Source organism: Lachancea thermotolerans, assembly GCF_000142805.1.
Source record: "Lachancea thermotolerans CBS 6340 chromosome G complete sequence".
NCBI lineage: Eukaryota > Fungi > Ascomycota > Saccharomycetes > Saccharomycetales > Saccharomycetaceae > Lachancea > Lachancea thermotolerans.
The window spans coordinates 915,917-938,811 of record NC_013083.1 but is presented as its reverse complement, the minus strand read 5'-3'; the positions used below and the strand labels follow the sequence as shown (position 1 = coordinate 938,811).

Below are 22,895 nucleotides of genomic sequence, written 5' to 3'. Positions count from 1 at the left end.
GAAGGTACGAACCCGGCGCGGTGAGAACGGGAACTACGAAAAATTTTCTCGCATTACACTACCCTAGCAGCGGTGGCGATTCAGTAGCATAACCGAATCAGATCAAGGCCCCTAGACCGTTACTCAGTAAGAGAACTACGGATCAGCAGGGTGAGCACGCAAGAGTATGTCGCTAGCCGCATTGCTTAACGAGGATGACGCTAATCCATCACAGAGGCAGAGCTTCGTGAAGGATCTGAACCAGGAGTTCAGAGCTTTAGGAGCGCGGGACATCAAGGAACAACGCTATCAAGACTGGAAAATGCTCAGCTACCAGGAGTTCGAGCTTGTGACGGAATGGAACAACCAGTCGCGCGAGCTGGGCTCTAACGGATGCGAAAAACTCATTTCCAATATGGATTCCACAAGGCGGGAATGGGAGCAGTTCCAAGAATACGCGGCACGCAAAGAAGAGGTGATCCGGCAGCAGCGTGAGCTGCGACTTAAGCAGCAACAGGAACAGGAGCAGGAACGCCTTCAGCAGGAAAAAGAGCGCCAGGAAACTCTAGAACAAGAGCGGCACCAGAAAAAGGCGCAAGCGGCGCAAGCGGCGCAGGCGGCGCAGAGCCAAAATCAGCACGGCGACAGAAGCCGGGTTGCAATCAAGAGCGAACCAAAAGACAACAAAACACTGAATGGAAACTCGAACCCCCAAAGCCGTTCTACAGACTTTGATGGGCATGGGGACGGCGCCGAAGACGAAAACGAAGACGATGAAGAGATTGATGAGGATGAAGACGAAGAGGCCGAGATTGAAGAAGAGCCAGAACATGACGAGGAAGTTCTGTTCCCTGATGACGACGACAACGACAAGGACTTTTACTTGGAGGACGAAAAGGGGGAGTTCCCATCAAAATCGAAAAAGGTCGATCTTTCATCAGAGCGCGCCAAGATCAGACGTGAGATCGCCCGCATGGTCAACAAAAACAAGAACGTTAAGGCAAAGAAGCGGCGCTTCACGAATTCCACCATTATAGAGTATGTGTCAGACGAGAAGCTGGAGGTCAAGCTAACGCTGAAACAGTATCACGTAAGGCAGCTCAAGAGGCTGCTAGCCGAAAACAAGCGGGCGCAGGAGGAAGACGCCAACGAATCGACTGCTAAGAAGCGCAAAGTCGGGGGCAAGGGCGACGAGGCCCAAATCCCCTCTTCCATTGAGGGTCTACCAACTTACGGCCTGAAAATGACCATAAAAGAAGCTCGTGGTATCCAGAGGCATTATGACACAACTTACTTTACCATTTGGAAAGATATGGCGAGGAAAGACTCAGCGAAAGTCGCACGTTTGGTACAACAAACCCAGTCCAGTAGAAACGTGAACTTCAAAAAAACCTCCTCGCTTGTCGCCAGAGAGGCTAGAAAATGGCAGTTGAGGAATTTCCGCCAGCTGAAAGATTTCCAAACAAAGGCCCGTAGGGGTGTACGGGAGATGTCAAGCTTTTGGAAGAAGAATGAGCGTGAAGAGAGAGACCTCAAAAAGAAGGCCGAGAAAGAAGCTCTTGACCAGGCTAAAAAAGAAGAAGAAGAACGTGAAAATAAACGGCAAGCCAGGAAATTGAACTTTTTAATAACTCAGACCGAACTGTATTCACACTTTATTGGGCGCAAGATAAAAACTGATGAAATCGAAGGTTCAATGGCTGATTCCAACCTCAAGCAAGCAAATGGCGGCGGCCACAATATTGACCTTTCGAAGACACAGGCTGCCAAAACAGACTTCCACAGTATAGACTTCGACAATGAAGATGACGAAAACTTAAGACTCAAAGCGGCTCAAAATGCTTCTAGTGCCCTGTTAGCCACACAAGCAAAAGCAAGAGAATTCGACTCCAACCCTGACGAGGAGGACGAGCTCAATTTCCAAAATCCGACCTCCCTTGGTGAGATCACTATTGATCAGCCAAGGCTTCTTACATGCACACTAAAAGAATATCAGCTCAAAGGTCTTAATTGGCTGGCTAATTTATACGACCAAGGTATTAACGGTATTTTGGCCGATGAAATGGGTTTAGGGAAAACTGTGCAATCCATATCGGTCTTAGCACATCTCGCAGAAAACCATAATATATGGGGCCCATTTATTGTGGTTACTCCCGCGTCCACATTACACAACTGGGTTAATGAGATTTCGAAATTTCTTCCAGACTTCAAAATTCTGCCCTATTGGGGAAACGGTAACGACCGTAAAATTTTGAGAAGATTTTGGGATAGGAAGCAATTCCGTTACGGAAAAGATGCACCCTTCCATGTTATGGTTACCTCATATCAGATGGTTGTATCGGACGCAGCCTATTTGCAAAAAATGAAATGGCAGTACATGATTCTTGATGAAGCGCAGGCTATTAAGTCATCTCAGTCATCACGCTGGAAAAACCTGTTAAGCTTCCATTGTCGTAACAGATTGCTCTTGACCGGAACTCCGATTCAAAATAGTATGCAAGAGCTTTGGGCTTTACTTCATTTTATTATGCCTTCTTTGTTCGATTCTCATGATGAATTTAGCGATTGGTTCTCTAAAGATATTGAATCGCATGCCCAGTCAAATACAAAGTTGAACCAGCAACAGTTGCGCCGACTGCATATGATATTGAAACCATTCATGCTGAGGCGTATAAAGAAGAACGTCCAGTCTGAACTGGGCGAAAAGATTGAAATCGATGTTATGTGCGATCTCACCAGAAGACAAAATAAGTTATATCAAGTCTTGAGGTCCCAGATGTCCGCAGCATATGACGCCATAGAAAATGCCGCTGGTAATGATGAAGCTTCCTCGGACCAGAATATTGTCAACACTGTCATGCAGTTCAGGAAGGTCTGTAACCATCCTGATCTATTTGAGAGAGAAGATGTTCGTTCTCCACTAGCATTCACCAATTTCGGTAAGAGTGGCTCACTTCTGAGGGAGGGAGATTTGATTGATGTCGACTACTCTGCACGGAACTCCATCACTTATCAGATTCCTCGGTTGGTTTTTGATGAACTGATTGCCCCCAACTTTCAAAACGACTCAGATGTTAGGAATAAGATCTTGAATCACACTTTTAACATTTTCCATCCTTCTAACTCCAGAAGCCTATGCATGACTTTATCTTGCCTAACAGGCTATTCACAAGGGGAAATTAAGGACTTATCGCACCAGCCGATAGTCCAGAGGGCTCTGAAACTAAATGAAGATAAACTGTCTGAGGGCAGCAAATTACTCTCAGTTTACGATGACAAGACACAGCTGAGGGAGCTAAATAAGAACTCCTTTATTGTTGAAGATGAGAGGAGAAATCTTGTTACTCTGAGCAAATCATCCACAAAGGGGGTCCTCGATTCTTTACTCAATATAAAGCAGGGAGTCTACGAAGATGAATACATGAACTCGTGGCAACCAGCCTACCATCCTGCTGTCAGTGCTCCACCTATCAACCTAGAGGTATCAAACTCCAATTATTTCTCTCATGAGAAGCACCTTGAGCTATTTGATCCATTTTTGTGCCAAGCTTTGAATAGGATACCCGCTCAAACCCAATACGAATTACGCACAAAGTTCCAACTGCCCGTTTCTCAGTTTCCAATTTCAGAATGCTATCCAGAAGCGCTCAACAAGAATTTTTCATCTGCTATATCCATGCCCTCAATGGACAGGTTTATCACAGAGTCCACTAAGCTCAAAAAGCTGGATGAACTTCTGGTCGACCTCAAGAAGGGCGATCATCGTGTTTTGATATATTTCCAGATGACCAAAATGATGGACTTAATGGAGGAGTATTTGACCTACAGACAGTATAAACACATCAGATTGGATGGCTCTTCTAAACTTGAAGACAGAAGGGACCTTGTTCATGACTGGCAAACAAAGCCTGATATATTCATCTTTCTCCTGAGTACCAGAGCAGGCGGCTTGGGTATAAACTTAACAGCTGCGGACACTGTTATATTTTATGATTCAGATTGGAACCCGACAATTGATTCGCAGGCCATGGATAGAGCTCACAGGCTTGGTCAAACAAGGCAAGTTACTGTTTACAGATTATTAATACGCGGGACCATCGAAGAGCGGATGCGTGATAGAGCTAAGCAGAAGGAGCATGTCCAACAGGTCGTAATGGAAGGCAAAACACAGGATAAGGATATTCAAACAGTCGATGCAAGCGGCTAGGGAATCTTGCAAAAGTGCATGTTGTAAATTCTAACGATATTTTAGTATTTTGGCATTACATAAAATTCAGAGAACTTCATAAGTCAGTCCATTGAAATGCAATTTTAGTAATCAAACTGTGCTCGATTTCAAAATCTCAATATATTTATCATGTAACTGAGTCAGTTGATCGACTGCAACCTCACTGGTATGCCCCGACTCCAGTGCAGCTTTGTTCGCTAGTAGCGAACAGTGCAACACCGCTGCAAATGAGCACCTCAGAAATTCAGGATTTATTGGCGAGATCTCATCCGCCTTAATTTCATTAATATTAGCTTCGCTTTCATTTCCGGGTATACTTGTGTCCTCACCAAAGAGCATATCGAAATCCTCGTCAGAAGGCTGTTCCACCTTAGCCGAAGGTTGAAATTCATGAGCTGGTTTTCGAAAAATTAAATCACTCTCTGCTGTCGAGCTCATGTACTGAAGAATGTCTGTCTTATTTTCTGCCTTCATAACATCATGGCTGACCAAGAAGTAAAAAAAATAGTCGAGATAGAAGAGGTTTTCCCCATCAGAGCCCTTGGTTCTAGAATTAGGGAGAGCAGCATCTGTAGTTTTATGTTGAAGAACGACCAACATGTCCTCCAAGAACCTCTGTGGTGTGATAATGTCTATTAATGCAAAAAGATAGTCAATGTTGTAGTAGGTGCTACTATGCAAGTTCCAGAAAGAATTGACCTGATTCGTCAAAATGCTGTTTATCGAGTTGTCAGCCGTGATTGCGAAGGGAGTGTAGTTAATGTCTTTTCTCTGATAACCAATCTCAGAGTTTATCACACTCGAATCAACGTTGTATAGGATACTAGAGCGAGCCACTTGCTCTAGGTGTGATATTAAAGAATCGACTTTAGTGCTTCCCTCAGAATCGGAAGAATAAGTTCCATAGCTAGATTGAGTCTGCGTCTGGAAAGCCCTCGTGGCTTTCAACAACTGAACAGTGTTCAACCTCAATATAAGGGTATGAAGTGGTCTCGACTCATCATTTAAAGTGGAAGGATTCAGTACAGAGTTCAGCATATCAAATATTGACTCTAATAGATCTTTAGCGAGATCCTTGCTTCGTAGCGTGGTCAGGTACTGTTCTGTCCAGAAAACGATACCTATAAGACCAACAATCAAAAACGGCTGGAGGAAATACTCAAAGCCTCCAACTAGGGCCGAAATGTCTCGTATTGACCCTGATTCAACAGCTGAAAGGCTTTCTTTAAAAATAAAGGGGATAAGGACCGCCAAGTCTTTGACGTTAGCGCTTTTCATCAAAGAATCAGAAATTGAACCATTGATAAACAAATCTCTAACCCAACTTTTCAAGACTTCTGAGGAGTCAAGAGTGGAGTTTAGTTTCAAAGCAGGTGCAATATCTCCTAATTTCGTGATATAGTTGACGATAAAAGAGCTCTGTGGGTCCGAGCTCGAAGTCGATAAGGCCTCAATCAACGAAACGTTGTAGGTTCCTACCACTTGTACGATGAATATTAATGCATAAGTAAAGCATACGAATTCAGTGTTAGGCTCGAAGTCAGATTCATCATTCAAACCAGCACTTGCCTTCCTGACGCTGCTTTCCCATATTTGATCAACAAACTCAATGGCAACAGCTAGGAACTTTTGTGGATTAACGAACGCAAACATTGTGGTTAAAGAATGTGACATGTTAAAACACATTAAACAGCACGTCTTGGAGAAAGTTTTGCAGTCAAACGAGCTAACTGATTCGCGGAAAAGATCATAGAAAACATTGGCGAGGTCCTTTTGCTTAGTGGCAGCCAGCGTCTCGAACTTGCGTAAAATTTGCATAATCCCATTGTCTGCGTTCCCTAATGAACCATCTGTTGCTTCAAACATGGACTCCGCGTCGAGGTCTTCTATTGTGTCTTTTATGAACTGAGAGAAGTTGTCAACCGTTTCTTTGACACCTTGCGCATTCTTGATGACTACAGTATCATTAGTGGGAAGCGATTTGGTGTCCACTACCTGATCTTCTCTCAGAAAGTCATTCAAAACAGCAGCTGGCTGCAGTCCTATCATGATAAGGCTTTTCAAAAAATCGTGCCTAATGTCTGTGTTTTTGTTAGGCAAATCATCGAAAAGGTCTTCTCCTCTATTCTTGGCATCATCTTTATCAGAGGCGTATGATTTCAACGCTTTAACAACCTTGTGGTCAATATTTTCGAGCGCATTAATGACTATGTGTGGCATATCAGATGCGTTCTCCATTATGTGAAGTGGAAGTTGTTTGGTTATGAAAATATTCCACTGTCGTTCTAAAAGGTTGAAAGCAGAATTAGCTTGATGATACTGCTTGTTGCTAACGAACTGAGCAAACGAGGTGAATGCTGTTTCAATGAGATCTTTCATTGCTGCTTCGACGTTTAGTTGTGAAGGTGAAGTTTTCTTCATAATCTCTGCTTCAATTTTAGAATATTTTGTAACAAATGCCACGTCATTTGTACGCCAGCCCATTATCCTGCTGTTTAGCCATAGATTTTTACAGTACCTAGCCAGTTTAACAGTTTGATGATTTACTGAACTAGGGATAAGGGATTGAGGCTGTTTTGTAACATTGATAGGACTTTCAAGATACCTAGGGGATATAATGGATGGCGAGCTCACTCCATGCCGTTCTTCCCTAGCAGTAGGCGGCGCAGAGCCCCCAAGCCTTAGTAGTGAATCGAAGTCGCCCGCAACCTTTTTATACAACAATCGGTTTATCTTGCTGAGACAGTTCAGTAATTCCCGAACCCTGTCTCCGACTTTAGGATCTGAAATAGCAATGGGGTTGCTTGAAAGGCTTAAAACGTTCCGTAGGAATTTGGCAATCGCCACTATCAGCTCCTCACCCTGTGTATTGAAGCTAGAGGATAAAATTGAGGGCACAATTACGTTGCCCAAGTCGCCGCATATTTGGTCAATTACAAGTTTATCTGTAAGTCGCAAAAAAAAGGCGCTAGCTTTAGAAAGGAAAAGAACAAGCTGCGAGCTATCCTTAATGGAGTAAAGCTGAGGCAGTAGCTCCTTAACAAGCTCTTTATTATAGTTGATGAAAAGAACCTCCACAACATAATCAACGATCAAAAAGTGCTTCTCTGCATCCAGCAGTCGCAGGAGGCTTGACGATATTTTCTCGCAAACATTAGTCTGTTTTATGTCAGCATCTGTTTCCTCTCCACTATTGATCATGGACCCATACTTTTCATTGACGAGCTCATTATAAAAGTTCACGAACAGGTTCGAAGGTAGTCGCCTTCTCGAGCAATTCAAAGCCAATGAATAAATTGGGTCTTGATTTTCATCCATACTGCTTTCAAGCCAAAATAATCTAGAAAGAGGCAGTTGGCGAACCTCTGGTTCAATCTTCCCTTTGAGTGGGTCCAAATCAATTCGAACAGGCGATATCCTAGACTGATTCAAGATCTACAATGCGTGAAAAAGACCATCCGTACACGACGACTTACTTCATTATACATTACATAGGAAGGCCTTCATGCCAACAATCCTTACCATTAAGAAACTGACTCCTCTGGGCTTGGCGACTCCGCATTGAACATAGCCTTTTGCCATTCTGGGATGGGCGTGTGCGCCTTTTCAGCGGCTGTTTTCTGCCACTCAGGGAGTGCAGTGTCTTTGTGAGCGGCCATGGCATCTCTACTCTTCTTCCATGCTGGCGCTTCACTATCATTCTTTTTAGGTATGTTCATTTTAGCCAAAATTTCTGAGGCTGAGGGGATAGCCTCGGCTCCTGGGACTGGCGACTTGTCGTTTTCAGAGGGCGTGGCAGATTTGAGCAATGTGCTGTTCTTCATGAGGTTCTTCAAGGACAAGATCTCATCATTGAGCTTGCGAATAGCTGGGCTGTCCGTGTTCTCAAGGATGAAGGAATTCAAGTTCTTCTGTAGTCCCTCGATTTCAAGTCTTAGGATTCGTACGTCGTCTTCCAGTTTCTCCCTCGTCCTAGCGTTTCCTTCTAGTGCTGTTTGTAGCTCTACTACTACCTCATCGAGCTCTTTGAACTTCTGTTCTTCTTTCTTCATTTGTGAGCTGTGGTCCTGTTCAACCGTTGAGAGAAGCTGTTCCATCTTGTCAAATTGCTGCATGATTTGCTCCTTATCTTGCTCCAGTTTGGACTTGCTATCAGGTAAGATGTTAGGGATGACATAAAGCTTGGCAAGTTGGTATACCCCGTAGCATAGTCCCGCGCTAGCTGTGGCCATTACAAAATAGTCCTTCCAATCACGTTTTGGTAATGGCGGTGGGATTGCCTCGTACACATAGTCTGCATGCCTGCCCTGGTCGACGGCTGCATCCTTGGGTTCGGCACTATTAGGAGAAGGCCCTGACTTCGCCTCTTTTATCGCCTGGTCAATCTCTTCTCGAGTTAACCCTTTGGATTGTAGAAACTCAATCTTTTTGGTGAGGGGCGCATCTGAAACATTGGGATCATTCAAGAATGCAATCGCTGACTCGTAAAGTCCTTTACGGTCTTCAGCTGTCGGTTGGGCCATTCTGTGAGATACCCTCAAAGGTGTTGTGTCTTATCAATAAATTGTCTCTGGGATATATATTGTCAATCGTTTTTGATCAATCACGACGAACTCCAGTTGGGTTCAACCAAATGAGTAAGGAATGGTTACTCTCAGCGGGCACCGGCTTGCCGGCATTTGTTCTGGTCTGCGATGACCATCGTGGTATCCTACACGACGACTTTGAGTTTGAGATGGGAATGCGGTACCTGCCGCTAGAAAAACAGCAAAGAATACTAAGCAGGAAGCAGCGCGACGCTCGAAACACCGCACTATGCAATCAAATATTGCAGATAGCAGGTGCGTCTGCGGCCTGTGGTATACACTGGCGTGATCTAAAGTTCAAAATGAGTAAATTGGGGAAGCCTTACGTCGAGAGCGCAAATCCATGCATTTTCAACTTATCCAACAGCTGCGGAAAGGTCGCTATGTTTGTCAAAAGAAGCCATGGAAGCATCGGGATTGATTTAGCAAGCACCAAGGACTGCGAGAATTGGGGTCCTGGTTATTTACGGCTCTTCCAAGATATCTTTTCCTCAGATGAGCTGCAATGCCTTGAACAAACACAACAAGGTTTGCAGAGAGACAGGCTTTTCATTTACTACTGGTCTCTGAAAGAGGCATACACAAAACTCACGGGAACAGGCCTAAACTGTTGTCTTTCTGCAATAAATTTAGGAGCTCTCGAACCGCTCGAAGCTGATAAAACTGCTAAAATCGTTCGGACAATAAATGGTAGCCCTATAACTTTCAAGTCAAAGTGGATCGACAACCTTACAGTACTTTCGGTATGCGAGGATTCAGGGAATAGTACTGCCGAACATGATGAACTCCCGCTGTACGAGCTCGAAGTAGCTGATATCTTGTCCTATTTGGATAGTATGAAATGATTGATGTGTTGTCGCCTGTTTTTTAAACAAACTGACTTTAGCAAAAGGGTCTGATTATTCGAGTAAGGATAATACTCTAGCGATACTTCTTGCTACCTCAAAAACGGCAAACTTACATGTCAGAGAGACCAAGAGGAACTTCACATCTAGTGGGAGGGTTTGTCGGTGGCCTGACTTCAGCAGTGGTGTTGCAACCCTTTGATTTGCTAAAGACCAGACTTCAACAAAGCAAGAATAGCAACTTGATGGACGTCGTGCATTCTATCAAATCCCCGAAACAGCTCTGGAAGGGTACACTGCCATCCGCTCTGCGAACTTCCGTGGGTAGCGCACTTTTCCTGTCAACTTTGAATATCGTCAGGTCGGCTATTGCAGACAGAAGAGTCCGCGGACTTGCCTCGAAAAACGGTAGTAGCAGTTTTCTCCCTCAATTGTCAATGTACGAAAATCTTCTTTCAGGTGCTATAACGAGAGCTGCGGTTGGGGTCGCTACAATGCCAATTACAGTGCTGAAAGTGCGATTTGAATCTACAATGTACGACTACAGCTCCCTCGGAGAGGCTGCTCGTCATATTTATAAATCTGAAGGTATACGAGGGCTCTTCAGTGGTTGCGGTGCTACGATCCTTCGAGACGCGCCTTATGCGGGGATATACGTTTTGTTCTATGAGCAATCTAAAATGCAAATACCCAAGATTTTGCCTTCCGCACTCATTGTGCGGGACGATAACGGATCCTTTTCCACTAAAACGTCCACGATAGTCAATTGCTTGGCTGCGTTTTCTTCAGCGAGTCTGGCGACCTCGATAACAGCACCTTTTGATACCATCAAAACTCGGATGCAACTAAATCCATCAAAGTTCCCTAGCTTTGGAAAAACATTGACAACTATTCTCAAAAAGGAGCGTCCCAAGAACTTGTTTGATGGACTGAGCCTGAGGCTTACAAGGAAGGCGCTGAGCGCTGGGATAGCATGGGGAATATACGAGGAATTAGTTAAAAAGTTCATGTAATTAGGAAATTGTAAAAGCATAAAGCATTTCATTACAGCCATCAGGGTGCAATAAACTGGCTCCTGGCCGTATCTGCAACTTTGCGGGGCAAAAACAAGGTTCCGTCGAACTCGCCAGACATCATGGACAGCGCGGCTAAAGTAAGACAGGTATGGTACAAATCGGGGTCTTCATTGTCGTTTTTCGCGAACCCACCCAACAGCAGGTTCTGGGTTTTGTTGAGCAGATACTCACTGAGACCATTTTGATACGCATCACCTACCTTATGTGGGGCTTTTAAGATGCTCAGTGAATTAGCACACCAGAATCCATAGCAGGAGTCAGCAAACTTGTTCTCCCTTCCTTGGAACCCACCATCATCCTCTGGATCAAAGTATTCGTTTCCACTCATTTCTGGGCATTTATCTGAAACTTGTCGCTGTAGCAGCCATTCTATGGTCTTGTCATAGAAAGAATTCGGAAATATGTCCCACCGATCTGATATTAACTCGAGGATAGAGAGCGCACATGACGTATATCCTGCATGTGGCTCACCATACTGACCGAAGCCGCCGCTAACACATGCCTTTTGTTCGAAATGACTGAAAAGTGGTTCAAGGCAGACATAGCGCCCAAACTCGGATGCGTTTCTGCAGCCCATTAAATAGAGTATTGCAATGGCCATGTATGTGTGTCTCAAGTCATCTGGGTCAGTTTTGGATGGCTCGAGGCTATCTTCCGCAACAACATCGAGGCTTGCAGCAAATCCGCCAGTTTCAGGCTTATGACATTTTGAAACAAACCTACAGATTCCTTCGCGGTCAACATCGCTAATAAAAAATTTGTGGTCGTTTAGGCAAAGCAGGCTAATGAGCCCGAATAGAGTGCTAGTCAAGCTGAGAGTGAGCGCATTCTCAACTTCCATGTAAAGGCTTGGGAAAAAGCCAGCAAGTGAGGTCTCGCCTCGCCCAATGACCCTGTAATGTCTTCTGAGCCACTCTTTGCTAGCAGCGTATTCTTCTGACACAGGGTCACCGATGCAACTCAATCCGATCAAGGCGTAGGTGACAATGGCAAGCTTATTTGCCTCATATTCTTGATATTTTGAAGGGAGAATAGCGAGGTGCCGCTGTAAAAACCGCCGGTGCTTTTGGATTGTCAGCCTCCCATCGGGTATGGGCGCCGCTGACATTTCTTATTCAGATGCCTTTGTTTATTAATGATAAGAATGTTACGAAATTGAAAGTCAAAGAGCCATAATCAAAAATCATAAGATAAACCTATAGTCATAACGTAACATAAAAACCTAGTATCTACAAAACCAACTTATAAGTCGCAATTTCAAATGGTCTCAGCTTGACTTTGAACTCCAACGTGGATTTGTCTGAGGAGGCAGAGGATTTCGTTGTCAAGGGTATTGAGTTTATTTCAGACAACTCCAAATTATCGACTTTTAGCGCGTTTTTCACAGGAAGAGAGGTTTTGAGGACCGCAAAAGATTCCCCACCAAGAGACTCATAAAGTCTTACCACAAAGCTTCGTTTCTCACCCTTGGTAGTGGAGTACTCCGAATCAAGTCCTTCGTCGTCCTCTCCACGCTTGATGTTTGTCAATATGACGTTCGGATCACCTTCAATTCCAATAACGCCATCAAAGGCCTCAGAAACCGATTCTGGAATGGAATAATGGTGGCGATAATTGAACTTCAGCGCTTCATGTACAGTGCTAGAAGAAAGCGCTCCTCTGTGGGGATACAGCGCATATCTTATTTCATGGGAGCCCATGTCCGCATGTGCATCAGGCGCCTTTGGCGACCTCAGCAGAGAAAGACGCATCAGGTTTCCATGAGTCGCAAAACCGTATTTTGAGTCATTGATTACAGACACACCCTTCGAAAATTCCGAGTAGTCAGCAAACTTGTGGTGGCACACTTCAAATTTGGCAACATCCCAAGATGTATTGTAATGTGTAGGTCTCTTTGTGATACCAAACTGAGTTTCGTATGAAGCAAAGTCATTACGAATATTTACAGGAAACTCAACCTTCAAAAACTTGTTCCGGAGATTCCAGTTCTTAACAGATGTCTTTATTTCAATCAGCCCCCCGCTTTCATGCTGAGTTCTCGAGCCCAAAGAGATGCTTGTGAGAATTTCACAATCATTTGAAACCTTGAAGGTTAGTTCAACAGCACACTTTTCAGAAGAGTTTTCAGCAATTTCCACGCTTTCCAAACTTGTGATGTACTTGTACTGGTTAACAGAATAAAGCTCCGTATCCCATGCTTGCCAGCCCAGAGGCTTGTCATCGAATAAAACAAACTGGTTTGCACCTCGCTTGTTTCGGCCTCCATCCAGGTCTAGGTATTCGACTTCCCTTTCTCTGTCTTTGATCGACGAAATAACACCTTTTTCTTTGTCTATGGTAACTTCGAGTACATCATTTGTCATTTTGATGTGCTTAGCTTCATCCTTTAACTTTACAAACTCTCTCTCGTTTTTCGCCGAGTTTGTTGCGTCGCTTTCAACAAGCTCAAGGGTACCAATTGACGAGTTTCCTTTCCCTTTTTTCTTCAAAAACTTGAGCGCATCGTTAATCAAGGACTCGATTTCGGTGATGGCGTCTTTCAACATAGGGCGTGCTTCATATTTGTAAACAAGTTCAATACAAGAACCAGGCAAAACGTCGTGGAATTGACATAGAAGAATGTCTTCCCAGATCCTGTTGATTTTGTTGATTGGGTACTCATACTCGTCGGGATAAACGAGTGAAGCCTTAGTTGCAATCCACTCCAAATCGTGCATTTTAATCTCAGAAAGTCTCATAAGCCGTTTAACTTCGGCCTGAGTAGTGTATGTTCCTCTATGAAACTCAAAATATAGCTCCCCAACCCAAGTTGGGAGGTCCAATCCGTTGTGAGTTTTTTCGAGAATGTCTTGATAAAATTCCTCGATTGTAGTTCCAACTTGTAGCTTTGGAATGACATTTCCATTACGATTGCTTATGGATCTAATTCTCCTCATTTTTTCCAGCATTTCTGCCGTTGGGCCTCCTCCGCCGTCACCCTTTCCGTAAAGCATTAGACCGGATCCATAAACGTCGGAATTTTTGTTTCCCTTTGCAGTACGCAGGACGTCGCCAAAATGGGAACTTGCAGTATAAGTGTTTCCCGGGGGCATATGTGTGAGAAGCTGGGAGCCATCAATGCCTGCCCAATTAAAAGTAGTGTGAGGAAAGCTATTTATGTTGTTCCATGACAACTTTTGGGTTAAAAATTTATCAATCCCAGATATCTTCGCGATTTGTGGAACTTGAGAAGAATAACCGAAGGTGTCAGGTAGCCAAAAAACGTCACTTTTCTTACCAAAGTGTTTAAGATAGAACCGCTGGCCTAAGAAAAACTGGCGACACAACGACTCCCCCGAGGGAATGTTAGTATCATTTTCGACCCACGAACCGCCGATGGGGAAAAACTGCGATTGCTGAATTTTGGGAATGAGCACTTCATGAAAAAAGTTCGAGTGCTCCTTAAGCAACCACTTAAACTGCTGAGCTTGTGACGCAACAAACCGGTACTCGGGATACTGGTCCATCAAGGTGCACTGCGACGTCCAAGAACGCACCACTTTTCTACGAGTCTCAGCGAAAGGCCATAGCCACGCGGTATCAATATGACAATTGCCCACCCCATGAACATCGGCCCTCACAGAGCTATCGCCGGCCTGGAAAACCTTTGGATCGTCTGCCAGTTGATCAAAATACTCTTCGCGAATAAGTTTCCTACACTTTGTAACAGTGCTGGCGTCTTCTGGGTCAAATAAGTCCATCACCGAGTTACCCACGTGCCGGGCTTTATGCTTCTGCCAGGAGTCTCCAGGAAGTTCGCGGGCCGCATCCGACAACATCCAGAAATCAATGAAGAGGGCTCGAGCCTCCCAGTTAGGCCAAACCAAGTCCGCTTTGTTGAGGTGGAAATATCTGTTGTTATCCGGAGGATTAATACTTGAACCGGCACCACAACCGAACATTCCGTTATTGCCGCTCTCGATGTAGAAGACGTGGTGCTTCTGGCCCTTGGGAAGCATGTACTCGTTTCTTTCTCCCCCTCCAGAAAAAGCCGTTTTTGGGATCAGCGTCTCTGGGTCAATGACAATGCCTTCGTTGCTGCAGTCCCACTCGAAAATGAGCTGTTCCTCGGCTGCCAGCCATTCGTCAGGCACTGTCACCTGGACTCTAAACCACGTTGTTGACCAGCTGGGTCCGAAAGGCTGGCCTTTTTGCGCGTCCCTAAATTCAAGCTCTTTATTTTTGTCTTTCTCCACAATTTCGCTCCAGGGAGGTCGCTTGTCAGGCGACACAGGGGAAGAGCCTTTCTCAAAGCGCACCTGGTACCATTGGACCTTTACGCTGTCCTGGTCCAACGAGATGCGCTTTTTGTCGTAAAACTTGGGCAGGTTCAATTCCTTATATTCACCCCCGCCGTCAGTAAACTGACGAAGGCGCCCCTCGTAAATACCCTGAACGGGCTTGAATTGCGGGTCACTGTTTAATTGAGCGTAGCTCATTTTATTTCAAGAGTTGTCTGTTTAAAGCACCCAACGGTTCGAACTGTCCATCGAATAGCCTGCAATGCTTGAGTTTTAATACAAGCGTATGGGGAATGCTGTCATTTTAGGGACGTTATGTAGCCCCTCGAAACTGACAATGTGGAGATGTCACTAAGAACGAAAGACTCGATGTTTCGGAAACTTAAATGCCCTCCGATAGGGAGCCTAAAGAAAAAACGCTGAAGCGGGAAGATGGCTTTTAGTTACTGTATCACAATATACATCGATCTCATCTGCTCAACATCACATATATACGCCTGCCATTTGTTTAAGGAGCGCTTCTTGATTATTTCTTAATGGAAACCTCCTTGTCTTCCTCAATGTTGGCGATTGCATCAGCGTGCTGCTCCTTGGCGCTCGCAACGCTGGATTCTGGCATCTTAACTGTGAAGCCCTTGATGAGCGAGAATTCGTGGGTTATCTGGCCCCCCAACTTGGAGAAGGAGTCTTTGATAGAGGAAACATCGACGTCGGCAACGTGATCTTTGAGTGTTACAATGAAGGATTTGGAGGTCATAGCGCGGGAGATTTGTGGTACAAAGGTTGTCGATAAAAGACGAGCGAGGATCAAACTTGCCAGCTTTTAAGTGTTTTAAAGAGCAAAAGACAGAGTTATCAGGGGGCTTTTTGTCTATGTAGATGGTTGCACAGCGCAACCCGTATAAAGCAAGATGGAGATGCTCATCACGGGAACAGAACAGAGCGGCGGAGATCAGGAAGAGCACCGATGGATCGTAGGCTATTGACAGAAGTTGGCGTTACACATATACGTAGATGAATAGTACTAGGCCTCTATGGTCACGGGCTTTGGCAGAACGTCGCTCAGCTCTATGTTAAGAAGGGACAGTAGGTCTTGGCCGTCACGTAGCGAGATCCAGCGATTTTTGTAGAAGTCAAAACGGTTAGGGCCCGAGACCGGCGAGGAGAGCCAAATCTGCTTGTTTGGAGGTTGCTTGTTGATCACGTAAGTGCCGACAGCAGGAACCTCTAAGGTCATCACGCCCTGGGTGAGCTCGACGTCGGGAAGAAGGTCGGGGTAGGCATCGCTCAGCTCTTCGAGCTGTTCCTGCAAGGAATCTAGGAATGCGTCCGAGGATATGTGGTAAGCATCGGCGCTGAGTTCCAGAACTTCTTTCGGTATTTCATGGCCATCGGTGGACCCCGGGCCCGACGCGAAACCGCGCGCGGTGGGGATCACTTGGAGCCTGCTGAAGGCGCGGACGCAGGCGGCGTAGGGCCTTAGCACAGGGCGCCTCGCTACTGCAGTGCCAAATGTTATAATCGATCTCTTAAGCATAGCGATATCCGAGGCTTTGAAGTAAGGTTAGTGCCCTTTTCTGCTGTGGCTCAATATATGGCAGATATTTTTCAAAATCGTTCGGCGAGTCCAGTAGCGCATAGTTTCGATTTAGGCAGAGACAGACGCTGAGAGAAAACGAGCCATGGACTTCTACGCGTTTCTTGTGTTGTTTGTGATCATTGTCGCGTTTGTTCTGCTTCTTCCGCTGTTGTCTGGAACTTTCGCATACAAGTTCCGGAAGCCCGCGGCAAGAGCGGGAAAGACTGATCACGAACATCTATCGAGAACCCAGAAGCTTAAGGAAAAGCTAGAGTTCTCCAAGGACGAGAATCCAATCAAATTTCAGTTGCGTGACAATGCGAGCACTTCGAGCCGAAACAAGCCATTCGAGGTCGATAGTAAAACCGGACTAAAAAAGCGCACCATCGGCAAATACAGTGCCGACCCTAACGAGTTTGATTACGACCTAACCGAGCTGATCGAGGAGGACGTTCTCGAAGAAAAAAAGGAGAACGAGCTAAGGTATCAGCAATTCGCTGGCAGAGAGCAAGAAGAGAGCGAAGCGCTTGTGTGATAGGTTCAAAGATTGTTAGTTGGTTACATACTAAACTTTATTAATTATTCAATAGTTGAGCGCCTGAAAACCTCTTATGCAGAACCTTTAGTCGAGGCGTTGAGGATTTTTTAAGCGAGGTGTTCACTCCCTGTCCTCGTTTTCCTCCTCCCACTCCAGGTCATCGTTCATTGCGTGAAGCGACTCATTGTAATCGTGCTCATAAAATAGCATGAAAATTCCTGGTGTGGAGAGAACCTCTGCTTCGTCCACAACGTAGACCGTCTCATCAGATATTCTCCACCACAGGCCTCTAAACTTCCTGAATGCAATGTAGTGTCCGTAGTTGTGTGTCCCGTAGTGTACAATGACAGACCGCAAGGCGTAGGTCAAAGGACCGACAGGAACGGTTGAGGAGCTAGGAGCATGGTGCAAAGATGAAAGAGAAGGTGGCTGCTTAACTTCATGGTCGCTTTCGCTGTCTTCTTCGTCTTCGTTATCAAGTGTCTCAGGCTCAATACCATCAAGTCTTTCCGCGGCATCCGAGCCCTCAAGAGAGGCAACCTCTGGATCAGCAGAGGTTCCATCAACTAGCTCCTGCTCAGTCTGGGCACCATTTTGCTTGAAGACGCGGTTTCCTAGAGCATCAACTTCATACTCGCCATCCGAGGACGACTCGTTCTCGTCACTCGAAGATTCTATTTCGCCTCTTAGAGGATCGTAGTCAGATACATCTCTGTTAGATGCTTCAAAGTTGCCCTCTTCTTCTTCGCTGTCTTCAAACTCCTCCTCAAAGTGTCTGTGTAATTTGGCGAAGTACTCACCCCCGACATTCTCGTCTTCAGATGACTCTAACGATTTTTGTTCTTTTTTGGACATGGGGAGACGGGCATCGAGGTTTATTTCATCAGGCGCGCAACACCATGGAGCTAAATTGAGTTTAGATTTGAACAAAACTCTGGAGTTGTTTTTTCTGATCATGTATGTGCGGGGATCAAAAACAGATCTATTAATGTGGATGCAGAGTAGCGGTGGAGGACGAGAGATAATTATCTGCTTAGACTTGGAGCACTTTCGAACCATGTTTTCGGTATGCAGTTTTTTGTAGTCATCGTCATCAATAGCAGGTTTGGCCAATATGTCTTTCAGTTGCTCTACGCGAGCTTTGACGGCGGCGACAAGCTTCTCCGAAGAATGCTCTGAGCCCTCGTATTGAATCAAAGTTTTCTCGAGGTGTTCAAGCACTGCATTGAGAGCACAGCGATTGCATTCAACTCCTTCAATGATTTCAGGTTTTATCCACTCACGAAGAAGCTCCGAAAGCTTTAAAGTTGAGCCCAGGTTTTCGCTGGGCAGGTTCAAGCTTAACCCGGAAAACACAGAATAACGAATGCCACCATTTTCACCACACTGCAAGCATCCTATCCTCTCTGCCGTTAGACCATCCAAGGGAGTGATGAGCTTGAAAGGGGAATAAAGACTTTTATTTTCATGAGCCAGTACGCAGTTAGGGTCAATCTGCTCAGTGGGAATATAGACAGTGCCCATTTCGCCTAGTCTTTCTTGACCAACCATAGAATCTTCGGGCAGTTGATCGAATTGCACTGGAGCTTCTTCATCCTTGGATGATTTCCCGTAAAGAGATTTCACGTTCTTTTCAAGTTCTGACAAGATGGTCTGGAAAAACTCTTGTGCGTCTTCTTGGTCGTACCCAAGAATAATGCTTTTGTTTGGGGCTTTAGACATAGTCTTGAGCAGTTTGTTTGTTTTGAAGTAGGGCCTATCCCTGTAATGCTTTGCATTCAGCTTGTTTAAAAGCTCCTTCAGTGTGGTACTGAACTCAATGTTTGCATCTTGGTCGTCATCCAATGCATCCTTTTCGGCGTTTCTAGTCAGCCTCTTCTTGCGTTTGCCATAAACCTTCTTTTTAGGCTTTGTTTTAGACTCAGAAAGCTTTTTTTCGCTCTCAAATTCTTTCTCTGCTACATGCTCATCCTCACTTTCTTCGGCTTCCTTATACGCTTGGATGACTTCGTTATCCAAAAACTGCAGTAAAGTTTTTGAAGATGCTAAACTTTGCAGCACAGAGTTCATAAAGCAAGTATTACCGTCATTGACCAGCCCACCAACGTAGCCGCCACGCTTCAGCATGGCAGCTTCTTGCTCTGGATCTTTCGAACCCCACTTATTGAACATACTTCCTTTGTAGTTATTCCTAAAGCTTCGGGTTAGATCGCCGCCCACAGTTCCTATATTTTCCATGATATTTCTGAAAATTCTTTTGTTCTTGTATAGTAGTATTCCAGTTGATGCAATAAGTACAATTAATGTTGAGCTTTTATTATCGATATGGCTCAAGTTTCTAACGAAGATGCTCAATGTACTAAATAATGCGGACAGTTTTTCCAAAACAAAATTCATATAATCAGTGCAAGGATCTTACAACCGGCTGTCCTTTGAATTCAGAAAGCCTCTTGTCTAAAACGATTTCAAGAAAGCGTAGCCCGTTCAAAAGAGGTAGTCCGATTATTTCTATTCGACTGAGTGAACAATTTCTAGCTCTTCCTGTTTGTCGAATAAAATTTTATAGATCTTGGTAACGTGAGCAGCAATACAATACCCTGCGACGATGTCGCTTAAACGCTAAATGGAAACGGCTGGCCCTACTTACAAGCCGGTTTATCAATGCGAAACTGCTTGAGAGCACTTTTAACTGAGTTCGTTAAGCTTCAAAAGCGCTTCCTGGCTGTCACGTCGTTAGCACAAGGTTAGCACAGTAATTGTACGTAATAACTATCTGGTATTGAAACTTATTGCTCCTCCTCCTGAGGCTGCTCAGCAGGTGTGTTCGATTGAGGATCCTGCTCGATGGGCTGAGTTGGCAACTGTTCCATCTTCGAAGCACCTTGGCCAGGCTTAGGCTGAGGGATGTAAGATGGTTTCTCTTTACCCCACCCAGTTCTTAGGTTTCTGCCCTGGAACGGAAAGTTCCCCAAAGTCAAAATACATACCGCAGCCTGCTCGTGCGTACCATACTTGATGAAGCAGCAACCTCTGTCAGGGTAGTGTTTGAAGTCAACAATGAACCCAAAGTTCTGGAGCAGAGGGATTAAGTCCTGCTCTGTGGCAAAGTGAGGGATGTTGCCGATGTACACGGTAGTTACTCTGGGTGGGGCACTTCTCATCATAGCTTCCACGGCTTGTGGAGGCACCTGGGGTGGCATGATAGGACCCTGAGGCTGAGCACCTTGGGGCATAGGAGGCTGAGATGGCATCCCCATGTTGGGCAGCATAGCACCGCGACCTGGCATGCCCATTGGAGGCATCTGGTGTCTAAGCTGGTTATTGCCGTGGTTGCGGAAGCCGCCGCGACGCGCTCCGCCGCGGTTATTCATTGGGTTGTTGTTGTGACTGTTGTGCTCGCGCTTGGAAGCCCAGTTGATTCTGATTGCTCTGCCGTTGACCACGGCACCCTGGTTGTCTTCCATAGCCTTCTGCGCCTGGGTCTGCTCGCCAAACGATACAAACCCGTACCCTCTAGACCGGCCGGTCTGCATATCCCACATGACATGGGCCTGGATGAAGGTGGGGATGTCCTTGAAAGTTCTGGCGAGAGTCTCGTCGTCGACGTCAACGTTAAGGTCACCCACAAACAGGTTGAACGTGTCCTCGGACGATACCTGCTGCGACTGGAAGGCCCAGTTAATCTTGATCACGTGGTTCTCAATTTGCTTGCCGTCAAGCGTTTGGAACGCCACGTTAGCGTCGTGGGGCTGGTGGAACTCGACGAACGCGTAATTCGCCTGCTTGTTGTTCTTGTCCATGAGGATCTTGACGTTGGCAATGGAGCCACCGACCTGGAAGTACTGCTTCAGCATCTCCTCCGTGACTGCGAGGTCCAGGTTGCCCACGTACAGGATCCGGTCCGAAGTTTCTCTACCTCCTCTCGACGCGTTTGCGGGCGTCACAGTAGGTTCCTCAGGTTTGGTACTGCTCTCAGGGGTTTGTACTGGCGTTTGCGCGACTTCTGGCGCTGGCGCTGGCGCTGGGGTTGAGCTTGCGCTCTCGTCAGCTGTCACTGGGGGCTGCTCCGGCCTCGTTTCAGCCACTGTTTCTGACATGCCGTGTTGATGTTCTGCGAGCCTCTGAATACTCACAATTCAGTCTCAGTTCAACTAATCAACGAAGGTCAACCGATCGCTGGACGATGAACTCGGTTCAAGAAAAAGAAAAATGAGCGTTGAGGAATTCCAATGCACTTAGCTAAGACGGCCTTGAGTGAAAAAAAAACCAGTAGTTGTATCTGATTTCTGACTGTTCGAACCGCGTTTTCCCCACAATCAACCACTTTCAATTCCTTGTATTCCTGCTACAAACCGGATAAACCTTGAATGTGCTGAGCCCGACTTGTTTTTTTACCCATGCATCAAAGCCCTTGCCCGCTTCTCTTCAATTGGGAGAGCGTAGGGAAAAAAATTTTCGAGGTCGCGAATGGTCACTTATTACGAGAAAGGAGTGTAAAGACTAAAAAGGATGGTCTCTAGCGGGATCGAACCGCTGATCCCCGCGTTATTAGCACGGTGCCTTAACCAACTGGGCCAAGAGACCTTCTATGTGTAATAGAGGCTGTTGAAGCATTATATATCACAGATGCTGGGAGTGAAGATCGAACAATTTTCTCGTGTTGGGCTGGAGTGTGTTAGTACTTGTCTATCAAGGTCATAGAAGAGTGGAGCCAGGCGGTCAGGTTTTGTGAGACTACAAAATTTGCCGTTTTAGAAGGGGTGGGAATATTTTTAGGGCTTGGAAATTCGTAGAGTAGCTCATTTCGGGCTCCATGAGGTTTAGACCGCCACCTTTGGTGTTTCTCATTGAGGATTGTAATGGGTGCCCATGAATTGTCAAGCGCAAGAAATGGAATTCCACTAAAGCTTGCCATTTGTTTTTTTTGGGATAGCGCATTGAGGGCTTTTTCACCAGAGCTTCCAAATCGCTAGAATTTTCTTACTCAAGTACCACGAAGGTCTTTGCCAGAACAGAGAAAAATTTAGCGGTAATTTCTAGCGCGTCAGAATATTATTGTTGATCACACAGTAAGTTTTACTAAAAAAAATACCAGAAGAGGGCGCCCAAGGGTCTTAAACCAACAAGCCTATCCCTCAGCGAAATTTCCAACATAATTCGACGCACTTATTGACTGTCATAAGTAGTAGTCTATTAGTTGTAGAATCCTGGGGAAAACAATACCCAAACGCCACATCGCGAAAATTCTCGAAGGTGGCAAACAACGCACACTCTTCCCGTGCCGGCTTTATTGTAATTGTGGAGAAGCCACGCTGATAAACCTGGATGCATTATAAATGTACAGGTGCTAACAAAAATAAATAGCACACAAATAAGGCGTCAAAGCTCGGCGCTTTAGGACCCAGATTACGGCAAGGTGCCCCGATTAAACTTCCTCGAAGATATATGTTTTACAAGTTCATTATAGGGTAGTTCGTTATCCGATTTGGTTTCTTTAGACGGGTGGCTTACAAAGTTGTATGCTACAACATATTAGGAATGATTTTCCAAGACAGTCGCAATTTGTTGCTTTGGAAATTTACGTACTTTTGGTCTCACTAGTTGGCTAGCAACAAAGCTATGGCAAATTTCCGACTCACGGCTGGTGTCTGCACATATGGCGGTGATTGAAACTGCGGCATTGAAAGTCCCTACGGTCAAACATTATCAGTTCCCTAAAACATGGCGCTCATGTTCCGCTACCAACTTCTGTCTTAGCATTTTGAGCGGGCACGGCTGGTTCTG

The 22,895-nt window shown here is 45.4% G+C and overlaps 11 protein-coding genes and 1 non-coding gene across 12 annotated transcripts; 4 read left to right on the top strand and 8 right to left on the bottom strand.

The window, feature by feature from the left end:
- Positions 1 to 166: 166 nt before the first annotated feature.
- Positions 167 to 4,186, top strand: INO80 (chromatin-remodeling ATPase INO80; the record flags this gene model as incomplete). Its single annotated transcript, XM_002555471.1, has 1 exon — positions 167 to 4,186. The coding sequence occupies one exon, from the start codon at positions 167 to 169 to the stop codon at positions 4,184 to 4,186; it is 4,020 nt and encodes a 1,339-aa protein (XP_002555517.1).
- Positions 4,187 to 4,297: 111 nt separating this feature from the next.
- Positions 4,298 to 7,525, bottom strand: NUT1 (Nut1p; the record flags this gene model as incomplete). Its single annotated transcript, XM_002555470.1, has 1 exon — positions 4,298 to 7,525. One exon carries the CDS (start codon positions 7,523 to 7,525, stop codon positions 4,298 to 4,300), a length of 3,228 nt encoding a protein of 1,075 aa, XP_002555516.1.
- A 206-nt stretch (positions 7,526 to 7,731) lies between these two features.
- PEX14 (Pex14p) lies at positions 7,732 to 8,730 on the bottom strand (the record flags this gene model as incomplete). The annotated part of the gene is made up of 1 exon (XM_002555469.1): positions 7,732 to 8,730. The coding sequence occupies one exon, from the start codon at positions 8,728 to 8,730 to the stop codon at positions 7,732 to 7,734; it is 999 nt and encodes a 332-aa protein (XP_002555515.1).
- On the top strand, positions 8,676 to 9,638 carry LYS5 (holo-[acyl-carrier-protein] synthase; the record flags this gene model as incomplete). Its single annotated transcript, XM_002555468.1, has 1 exon — positions 8,676 to 9,638. The coding sequence occupies one exon, from the start codon at positions 8,676 to 8,678 to the stop codon at positions 9,636 to 9,638; it is 963 nt and encodes a 320-aa protein (XP_002555514.1).
- Positions 9,639 to 9,754: 116 nt separating this feature from the next.
- Positions 9,755 to 10,651, top strand: HEM25 (Hem25p; the record flags this gene model as incomplete). The annotated part of the gene is made up of 1 exon (XM_002555467.1): positions 9,755 to 10,651. The coding sequence occupies one exon, from the start codon at positions 9,755 to 9,757 to the stop codon at positions 10,649 to 10,651; it is 897 nt and encodes a 298-aa protein (XP_002555513.1).
- A 40-nt stretch (positions 10,652 to 10,691) lies between these two features.
- CDC43 (protein geranylgeranyltransferase type I subunit CDC43) lies at positions 10,692 to 11,822 on the bottom strand (the record flags this gene model as incomplete). The annotated part of the gene is made up of 1 exon (XM_002555466.1): positions 10,692 to 11,822. One exon carries the CDS (start codon positions 11,820 to 11,822, stop codon positions 10,692 to 10,694), a length of 1,131 nt encoding a protein of 376 aa, XP_002555512.1.
- Positions 11,823 to 11,943: 121 nt separating this feature from the next.
- On the bottom strand, positions 11,944 to 15,192 carry AMS1 (alpha-mannosidase; the record flags this gene model as incomplete). The annotated part of the gene is made up of 1 exon (XM_002555465.1): positions 11,944 to 15,192. One exon carries the CDS (start codon positions 15,190 to 15,192, stop codon positions 11,944 to 11,946), a length of 3,249 nt encoding a protein of 1,082 aa, XP_002555511.1.
- An 826-nt stretch (positions 15,193 to 16,018) lies between these two features.
- YFH1 (ferroxidase) lies at positions 16,019 to 16,531 on the bottom strand (the record flags this gene model as incomplete). Its single annotated transcript, XM_002555464.1, has 1 exon — positions 16,019 to 16,531. One exon carries the CDS (start codon positions 16,529 to 16,531, stop codon positions 16,019 to 16,021), a length of 513 nt encoding a protein of 170 aa, XP_002555510.1.
- A 145-nt stretch (positions 16,532 to 16,676) lies between these two features.
- Positions 16,677 to 17,108, top strand: EXP1 (Exp1p; the record flags this gene model as incomplete). The annotated part of the gene is made up of 1 exon (XM_002555463.1): positions 16,677 to 17,108. One exon carries the CDS (start codon positions 16,677 to 16,679, stop codon positions 17,106 to 17,108), a length of 432 nt encoding a protein of 143 aa, XP_002555509.1.
- A 123-nt stretch (positions 17,109 to 17,231) lies between these two features.
- UBP1 (ubiquitin-specific protease UBP1) lies at positions 17,232 to 19,508 on the bottom strand (the record flags this gene model as incomplete). Its single annotated transcript, XM_002555462.1, has 1 exon — positions 17,232 to 19,508. One exon carries the CDS (start codon positions 19,506 to 19,508, stop codon positions 17,232 to 17,234), a length of 2,277 nt encoding a protein of 758 aa, XP_002555508.1.
- Positions 19,509 to 19,897: 389 nt separating this feature from the next.
- On the bottom strand, positions 19,898 to 21,208 carry PUB1 (Pub1p; the record flags this gene model as incomplete). The annotated part of the gene is made up of 1 exon (XM_002555461.1): positions 19,898 to 21,208. The coding sequence occupies one exon, from the start codon at positions 21,206 to 21,208 to the stop codon at positions 19,898 to 19,900; it is 1,311 nt and encodes a 436-aa protein (XP_002555507.1).
- Positions 21,209 to 21,621: 413 nt separating this feature from the next.
- On the bottom strand, positions 21,622 to 21,695 carry KLTH0G10890r. Its single transcript has one exon. It is a non-coding gene; the product is annotated as a tRNA-Ile (tRNA).
- Positions 21,696 to 22,895: the final 1,200 nt, after the last annotated feature.